The following is a 10,007-nucleotide window of genomic DNA, read 5'->3' on the forward strand; positions in this document are numbered from 1 at the left end:
TAAGTATTGTGTAAAATTTAAAAATTTGTATTTTATGATTTAAATTATTCCATTTTTATTATATTATAAAGAATGTTTAAAAGAAATTTTAATGAACATTAAAAGCTCAACCGTTTTTGAGAAATAAACATTTTTGTAACACTGGCTTTTTGTATCGTATGAAATGTTTAATTCAATGTTAATTATAAATTGCATTTTGATCCATATTTCGTAACAGAAGATTTCACCGTCAATCAGTTATAATGTATAATCCTCAAATAATATGTAGATCCACAATCGCCAGTTAATGATTACTAACTGATATGAAATATGTATGAAGATTGAATGAAGATATTCAGAATATGATTTATAAACACTGAGGTAAACATTGCATGCAATACATAGACGCCAGTAAGTTACAAAAATGTTTATATCTCAGAAAGGTTGAGTTTTTGATCATTACAATTTTTTTAAACATTCTATATAATATAATATAATATAATACTAATGGAATAATTTTAATCCTAATGTATCAATTTTTTAATTTTAAATAACACTTAAGAGATGGACTTAAAGTTATATATTCATTATGCTAATATACAAAAATATATATCTCAAAATGATTGAGCTTTTGACTTATGATTATTTATTAAGATTTTTTTACTTTACTTACAATATAGTGTGTACCATCTACCAAATAAATGCTGAATGGTTCTTTTTAATACCCTACAATTGTTTACTTACATAATTAATGTCATTTATCTTTAATGACATATATGACATCTTTTATTTAATTATAATTCTGATTTTTGATAGTTGATCAATCTGCGACCATCGTCGAAAGTTCATCACAAACCGCGTGCCACCCCGCGAAGAGACAAAGAGAACCCAACCGGCCTGGTAACCAAGTTGGGCGGCACCATCGTAAAGGATGGACTCACTACCGTGCATGAGACCAGCGTGATTGGAACTTATATCAATGGAAAATACGCCCAGGTATTGCAGAGCTCATCAAGAATTCTAACAGCACCGGTTGTACCAGTAGCTGATGGTAAGATTCGACCCTCCAACACCAATCGCATCCTGAAAACTATTGGTCCTCAGCATGGCAAGCTCAAGCCGCAACTAGAGCCCACTCCAACCCATCAGCAACAGGATGAATCTTCATTACCCTTGGAGGCTCTCTTCAACGAACCTTCCGGTGTGTATTTTTCATAATAGTTTTTATAAATTTTATATGTATTTAAATTTTTTTTTGTGTAAAATCTAATAGCAAAAATTTATTAAATTAAATAATATAATAATTTTTTAAATAAAAATCTTAGTGTTTTATATATAAGAAATATAAAGCTATCTCATAACATTTTTCCTCATGATGTACAGAAATTTTTTAATCTTTAAAAAACAAAATATTTTTAATATTTTTTTATCAGTTCCAAAAATTTTAGTTTATTTCACTTTCAAAATAATACAATTTGTAACGTGTGATAATAATTGCAAGCTAAAAAGTATTAATTAATGACTTCAATTGTTGTATTGGACGATACTAAATCAGTGTAGTAAATAGAAATCAATATAGAACTAAAACTCTATTCTATATTAATTTTCTTACTCTCAATAAAATTTATAATAAAATAAAATATAAATTTTTCTAATAATTCTTGAAAAATAAAAATTTTTCTAATAATTCTTGAGAAATAGATTGATTAATTTTTATTCTATTAGACACTCCAGTACGATCGACACGAAAGCCGTCGACTTCCAATAATTTAATCAGGCCCAAATTCCGAAACAAGATTGTCGATGAATACGATAACAGCGAATCACAGCAAACAAGGACCGGAAAGAATCGCTCCAGCACGACTCGACCAAATTATAAGTAAGTGTTAACGAAATAATACAATTCAAAAAGCAAATTGATAAATTATTTATCTACTTTCTTTCTGTTTTATCAATTATTAATTTTATCATGCTGTCTTTTTCTTATAAGTTAAAAAACATAATACAATAATTTAATGCGAAGCTATTCTCTTTTATCATCTCTCTCTTTAGAAATCGTCCCGCAACTACTACTACTGAAGCGCCTATTACTCGCCGTCGCAGCGGTTTTCGGCCGAATAATCAATCCCCTAATTCACCCTCGAAACAGTTGACGAAATCGAAGAACAGCGATCAGCAGCCGTCAACGACAGTCAGTCTTCTGCCCAAGGTGAAGCTACCGAGAACACAAGGTCGCTGGTCATATAAAACCACGCCGAAACCGAGAATCATGATTCGTAAGCAGGTGGATGAAGAAGATTTGCGAACGTCGACAGAGTCGAGTACAACAGAGTTGATTCCCGGGGCAGTCTTTGATGAGCAAGGCAAGACGTCAGCAACGACGGCAACGATGATCAATGTTGCTCCGATTTCATCTAGCAGTACCAATGTTGCCCAGAGGAAAGAATTGTCCTTGACGGATGATGAGTTAGATCCGAGTGAAAGCGAAGACGTGGCTAGTGTTAGCATGCAACAGGATCAGCAGCATGTTGGAGAACAGATTCTACCAGTAGAAACGCTCAATGTGGAAATCTCTACTGCGGCGGATCTGGACAATGTATACTTCGAGATTGCCACTATCAAATCACCTTACTCTTTCCAGGTAAGTTTTTCAATTTTATTTTAATATCTATTTATTTACCAATTGAATTGAATAAAATAGTATATTAAATATATCCAAGAATCTCATACAAAAATTAATTAAAATTGTTTTTTGATTTGTATTTTGATTTGTATTTATTACTTGATATTAATTCTTTAAACACTATAAAATCATAATATATAATCACTAAATTATAGATCTGATAACTAAAGATGTTCTCTCTTCAGGTAGGAACACTTCGAAACACCCGCTACATCACGGTGACCTCCACCATCAAGAAAACGTTCGCGACGGCCGAACCGAGCAGCTCAATTTCACCTACCGAACCACTCACGGAGAACATCCTAGCAAACACTGGGGCTGCCTACGAGTCGACCTTGCCACTTGACTCGTCTGTCGCGACGTTACCAGCGATCTCTCTAGACGCCGCTCAGGCGACACCGCCGTTAGAAACGCTGACAGAGACGTTCTCAACGACTCAAACGTTGCTAAAAACGCATATGTTACCAGTGATTTACGCTGGCAACAGCACCACTCGGTTGACCTTAGTGCAAACGTATAACATCGCCCGAGTAGTGACGGCGACAAAGACGCTGCCGCCGATGGAAATCTATCAGTTTATTCCGAGTAAAACATTGAACGAGTTCAACTCGAAGCTCGACGAAGCTGGCAGCGAACTACATCTCGAGCTCGACTTTGGTGATGATGATCGCGATGACGAGGATGTTCCAAAGAGAGTGGTAGTGCCCAACAACGATTCCGATGCCGACCTGGACATTTTTAAGTCGGCATCGCCGTCCAAGATCAAGAGCGACATCGCAACCAGCAGCAATGTAGAGCCTCAGCTGACCCCGGAACAGGCCCAACAATTAGCACTGCTGAAATACTTTGGTCAACCACAACTCCAGGTCATCACTACATCCAAACCAGTAATCACCTTGGAGACACTGTACGAATCGCACGTAATTCCTGTGATAAATTCTGGGAATACTATCTACTCAACACTGACAAGGCCAGTCGGCACTGTACCAAAGTCAGTATCTCTTACTCCAAATACTTTTAATAGCCAATTTTTTTTTTTTACATAAATGATCTATGTAAATGAAATTAGACATTATATGCATAAATTAAATAATAATATTTAAAGAATTTAATAAATTATATTTATCTATTGCACACATTTATCTATTTACATTTATCTATTGCAAGTATTTCATATTATTCTATACATTATATTTTATTGTATTAGGTATGGGAAAAAGTTCGTGGCGTTTTTCCCATTAGATGGCATTAAAAAAACGCCACGAACTATTTTCTATATGCATTATATAAAATACATATAAAATACATAATATATAATATTGTTCATATTTTTTATTGTAATATTTTTGTTATCGTAATATATTTTTCTGCTTTAGAACGTCCTACGAGTATGGCACATCTACTTTAAATCCGGTGCTGCAACCACAGGTGCAGCAGGTGCCGCAACTACCGCTGTTCCCGCAGCAGCCGCAATTCACAGTGACAAGCGCGCCCATAGTCACTCAGACTCTAGTTACCATATCTGACTCGCGAGTGCTTAAACTTACTTTCGGCGCCAAAACCGCTTACACCACTCTCTTCTCTACAAGGGTCGTGCCTACCGAACTCACTACCTATATCACCAACACGATACCGGTGCAGCCAACGGTACCAGCGTATCCCGGTTACTATCCAGCGCCGGTGCCCTATCCACCCTTTCCCTTCGTCGGTTAGATTTCGATCCGTCCTTTGAAGACTCTTTCGAGCTCTTAGCGGTCCATTTCGATTGCATTCAATCGTCAGATAGATTTGCTCTTTTCCTGGAAAGCTGGATATTAACTTTAATTAATTTTATAATATGTAAAAGAAGAGAGACACATCCTAATCCAGGGATTGGATACGGAGAATCTAATTCAGGCAGAAATTATACTAATATTATAAGAACGTCATCATGACCTTATTTGTCGCTTATAAGTTCATTCATAGATAATAAATGAAGTCATGATAACGCCTTATAAAATGTTATTGACTCTCTACTTGGGAAAACAATTTTATTTAATGACTTTTTTATGAATTTCCTGATAATCCTTTCAATAAGTACGATATATCCTACACGTTTGTGTGTGCCTTAATTGTGTAAATTGGACATTTCATAAATAATGATTGTATAATTGTGACTTATAATAAGATTAATATTATTAAGGATTTTTGTCCATTTTTACGTGTGTTTTAAAGCGATTTCATTTCAAATTCTCTTTATTTACAAATGGCAGGCAAAAAAATCAACGTGTCACTTATGACGTCACGGTCAAATGGCTGGAGTGAGTACTCAGGAGACTTAAATTTAAAAAAATATCTTTTTAAAAATAAATATTAGTAAATTTATTCATATCAGATTATCAAGAATGAGAATCAATGTCAGCGCTGCAAATCTACGCTATTCTTTAATATAATAACAGTTCTCTAATTTCATGTAATTGCAATTCTGTAATAAATAGACTAATGCACGTTATTGCTAACAAAACATACAAAAACGCAATTTCCAAGTAAAGAAAAAATTATAAGTAGCTTCGAAATATTTGATAACAAAATGTTGGCGATGATTGCAATCGATCGACATTATTGTAAATAAATTATTGATTATAATATATTGTATGTCGTATATTATGTATGTATACTGCGTATTTTTGTAAATAAATAAAACAAAAACGTGAATTACGTGAAAACATACGAAGTAATTTGCTAATAAAATATAGATAAGTTTAAAATGTAATAAAATGGACAATATAACAATTTTATGAAAAATCGAATATAATTAATAATATAATTTTAATATGATAAATTAAAATGGCAAGAAATTTGAAACGAAATTAATAATCAACAATTTTATCACAATTTTATTGTTTGTTATAAGTATTACTTATTAAGCGCTTTATGAATGACGGATTAATCTCCTCACTAATCATATATATGACGCAATATGATTTTTTTGTAATCATACGTACGTAACATGGGCATATCCAGGGAGATAATTTTGAGAGTTCAAACCCCCCTTCCCCCCTCCCTAAAATTTTTTTATTATTTCATTTTGAAAGTCCTATTAGTGCACATCCTGATAGCACATATCCATTTACACATCCATTTACATTGGTAATAGTATCGATTGCTAATAATTTTTCACTGTTTTATTAATGAAAATATTTATTTTGAATTGGCGACGTACAGCCAGTCACATAAAAGTTGCAACACTTTTTTTTCGATGGATTTCGGAACTTAGTCTTGTTTCATAAAGCGGTTGAATATAAATGGTTAGACCCATAAATAAGAACCAATTCGGAATACAGTTTGCTCATCAAATCACTTGGTGAGCAAACTGTATTCCGAAACCCATAAAAAAAAGTATTGTAACTTTTCTGTGACTGACTGTACATGCTCTAGCGCACTCCTCTTTTATTTTTAAATATAATAAATACTTTTTATAAACAGAATTTTAGCATATCTATGGGCTCTCCATTGTCGCCCATCTTTGCTGATGCTCTATTGATGCAAAGAGAAGAGAAAATAGCTTCGACTTATTCAATGATCAAGTATATATTTTACTATATAGATGTGTCAACGATTTATGTGCTGCTATTCCCTCATCAAAAATTGACTATTAAATGTTTTAACCTTATTCTATCTTCAACTTCTATTTATCCTCGAAATTGGAAATGAATCTTTAAACTTTTAGACGTCAATATCATGATTAAAGATAAACAAATTAATTTTGATTGGTATCACAAACCTAGTTTTTTAGGTATAGATTCTTGAACTTCTCTAACCATCCGATCACTCAAAAAAGAGACACAATCATCAGTTTAAGACAGAGCACTCTTACTATCAAATTGTGAATATCACGCAAAAAATTTACTCATAATACTCATAATTAATATACTAACAAAGAATGACTATCCGCTAAAAATTTATCTTTGACAATCAATAACAGAATCAATAATAATCTCCTAAGAAAAACAGCGATTAGATCCTAAAATAACAGAAATTCAAATTTATTTCATCATGGTTCATTGTGTCGTACATTCCAACTTTAATAAAGAAATTTAAACAATTTAACAAGAACGATGTCAAGGTTTCATTTTATAACGTAAAATAAAATTACAAAAATGAAAGTCCGAAAAGACTCTCGCCCCCATGTAATCAAAAACAATGTAGTTTATAAGATAAAGTGCAACAATTGTGATGTGCATCATATGTGGGACAGACTTCGAAAATATTTTTAATGCCGCGTTAAGGTTAGACAGAGATAATACCTTTTTCTCTTATCGATTTTGTTAACCTACTATTCTACATACCAAAGTCGGTTCAAATGGGAGCGGTGCAATTGCCTACTGTAACAATTGCTCACTGCCAATTACAACGACTTCTGCGTAGAGTTTAGAATTAGTTTTTTTTTTAAGTGTTGTGATTGGCTGTGCGCAATTGAACTGTGGGCAATTGCCATATACTCAGCTCAAATCGTCTCAAGTCGCGATTCTGATTACAGAGTGCTCTACTAATCCTTTTCCTTTGTTGATTAGATTTCGACTCTTTTGAGTTCTTATCAGTCTATATCGATTGTAATCAATCGTCAAGTAGATTTGCTCTCTTCCTAGATATTAGATTAATTAATTTTCATAATTATGTAAGATAGGAGATACACATCCTAATCCATGATACAATTGGATACAGTCCTAAGATTCAGACAGAAATTATAATATAATAATAATATCATCATGAATTTATTTGTTATGAATTTATTTTTCACTTATAACTCTTCCTATATACTACCGAAAGTTTTCAAAAATATCTCAAAAATATTTTAATCGAAAAATGAAACACCAGAAAAAAATTATGAAATATGTCTGCAACATTTCTGAGACAGTTCTCAAATAGCAAAATGTCTGCAATTCTTACACGTGAAATTTTGTTGAAAGATTCATGTCATAAGAAAACAAATCTGTAATCTTTTTGAAATATTAATGAGATTTTGAATGAGCCATTTTGAATATACTATAAAAATGATACTATAAAAATGATATTTAAATATATAGTTGATTGATACCTCAATAATATTTTAATTTATTATGTTGATATAATAAATTTGAATATTGTTTAAGTACCAATTAAACATATATTTAAATAACATTTCTGAAGTACTTAAAATTTATTAGAGGTTTGTGATCTATTTACAGATTACAAAACTTATTGAAATAAAATTTAAAGTATTTCTCAAAAATAATAATTATACCACCAACTATTTTGATTAATTAATCGTATGTAAAAAGCACTTATATAAAATCATTATTAAAAAAATCGTTGCAAAAATGCACTGCAATTTCCACACAATATCATTCCAAATAGCCAAGTATGATATAGCATAATTATGATGCATTACATATGTTGTTATATATTTGCTGTATATTTGCTGACATCAAAATAGGATACATTACGAATGCTTACAACATGACTGCTTATATATGTAATCAGTTGTCGAAATTTCTAAACCAAACTGTAAGAAATGATAGTTTACACATTTTGTTGTCGGCAACAAGACAGTAACATGTTAACAACAAATAATGAATCGTTTCAGCTTGAGCATATGAAAACATGACAGTAACAGAACATATTGGGTTGTCGGAAAGTTCGTGCCGACTAACCTATATAATTTAATAAATGTATACTAAAATTTAAATTTTCTGCGTTTCAATTTTCCTTCAACATCGGCACGAACTTTCCGGACAACCCAATATAATGATTTCTATCCGTTGCTGCAAATGTCCTCAAACTATAAAATTTTTTCAGCTTGTTGCTAAGAGAATGCTGACAATAAGAATATACGAGTTATTATGAAGAATATTCTTGTTGATTTGTTGCTACCAATTTGTCATCACAAGAATTCAAATTTCATTGAGTTTAACGTGACAAACTGCTGTCTCATTTTGTCCGAGTTTGTCGAAATTAATTGCTGCAACATTTTCGGCAACATGATAGCAAATACAATGCATTTGGCTGTCTGGAATTATTCATATACAAAAGTTCGCAATTAAAGCAAAACAAGCCAATCATATATAAAAAAGTTTTTCGCAAGTAAAATAGAACAAGTCACAATAACATCAAAATGACATTAAACTGAATCGTGATTGAACAAAGAAATTACTTTTAATAAACATTTCGAAACTATTTTAATATCATGATGTTTTTTGTTCTGTTTATATATGTTTTTCAATTTATTGTACATGACAAATTTCAGAAACATTTCTATTAAAACATTTCATATGACATATTGGAAAATCGTTTCAGAATTGTTGCACGTAATGAGACGTAAAAAAACAATTCTGAAACTTTTCGCGGCTATATGGGTTATGAGTACAAATAAAGCTGTAAAGATGTTCTATGATGTTATTATTCCGTATTCATACATCCTACATGGGAAATAATTTTATTTATTTAATTCATGGCTTCTTCATGGATTTTTCCTGCTATTCTTTTCAATAAAATAAGTTTTAATGCAGATCATCTGCATTGATTATCATTGTGAACATTGAACATTTAAGAAGTGACTGTATAATTGTAACTTGTGATAAATTAATATTCCGTTTATTTAAAATTTCTAATAAAAATATCTTAAATTTAAAAAACCTATTTTTAAAAATAAATATTAGCAAATTTATTCATATCGGATTGTTAAAACTGAAAATGCAAGGTTGCAAATCTACTTGTTGTACTTTAATATAGTTCTCTAATTTCACGTAATTCTGAATTGCAATTGCAATTCTATAATAAATGCGCCAATGCACGTTATTGTTAACAGAACAAACAGGGACGCAAATTCCATGTCAGAAAAAAAATTCTAAACGTACATCATCGAAATATTCGATAACAAAACATTGGCGACAATTGCAATGAAACGACATCACTGTAAAATAATTTAAATATTATAATATATTTTTTTTACAGCGCATATTGTATGTTTACTTCATATTTTTTTGTAAATAAATTGAACAAGATCGTAAATTATCACGTTGCAATAAATAAGTGAAATAGTTAAAAGTTAAAGAAAAGTGAAATAAGTGAAATAGTTATAAGTTATAGAAAAAATTGGAAAACGAAAACTAAGTAATTTATTAATAAAACATAACTAGAAAATATAAAAAAATAAATAATATAAATAAATAATAAATAACAAATGAAGTTAATAATAAATAAAACAAAATAATCCTATATATCCGTATCAATAACAATAGATGATTTTAGGATATATTTCGACAGTTTATATATCAGGTATTGACATTTACTATGCAAGACTATAAGGCAACCGCTTTGATCGATC

At 31.2% G+C, this 10,007-nt stretch overlaps 1 protein-coding gene across 2 annotated transcripts in view; it reads left to right on the top strand.

Annotated features, from left to right (window-relative positions):
- Nucleotides 1-5,356, top strand: part of LOC108693087 (flocculation protein FLO11) — a 22,839-nt gene extending 17,483 nt beyond the window's left edge. For both annotated transcript variants that reach the window (XM_018201782.1, XM_018201783.1), the window contains exons 6-10: nt 796-1,180; nt 1,705-1,858; nt 2,032-2,620; nt 2,848-3,653; nt 4,039-5,356. In XM_018201782.1, the coding sequence (XP_018057271.1) occupies nt 796-1,180; nt 1,705-1,858; nt 2,032-2,620; nt 2,848-3,653; nt 4,039-4,375 (2,271 nt within the window). In that variant the 3' untranslated portion in view covers nt 4,376-5,356. The remainder of the gene's footprint in view (nt 1-795; nt 1,181-1,704; nt 1,859-2,031; nt 2,621-2,847; nt 3,654-4,038) is intronic.
- Nucleotides 5,357-10,007: the final 4,651 nt, after the last annotated feature.

This window comes from Atta colombica, unplaced genomic scaffold (assembly GCF_001594045.1).
Source record: "Atta colombica isolate Treedump-2 unplaced genomic scaffold, Acol1.0 scaffold88, whole genome shotgun sequence".
Classification (NCBI taxonomy): domain Eukaryota; kingdom Metazoa; phylum Arthropoda; class Insecta; order Hymenoptera; family Formicidae; genus Atta; species Atta colombica.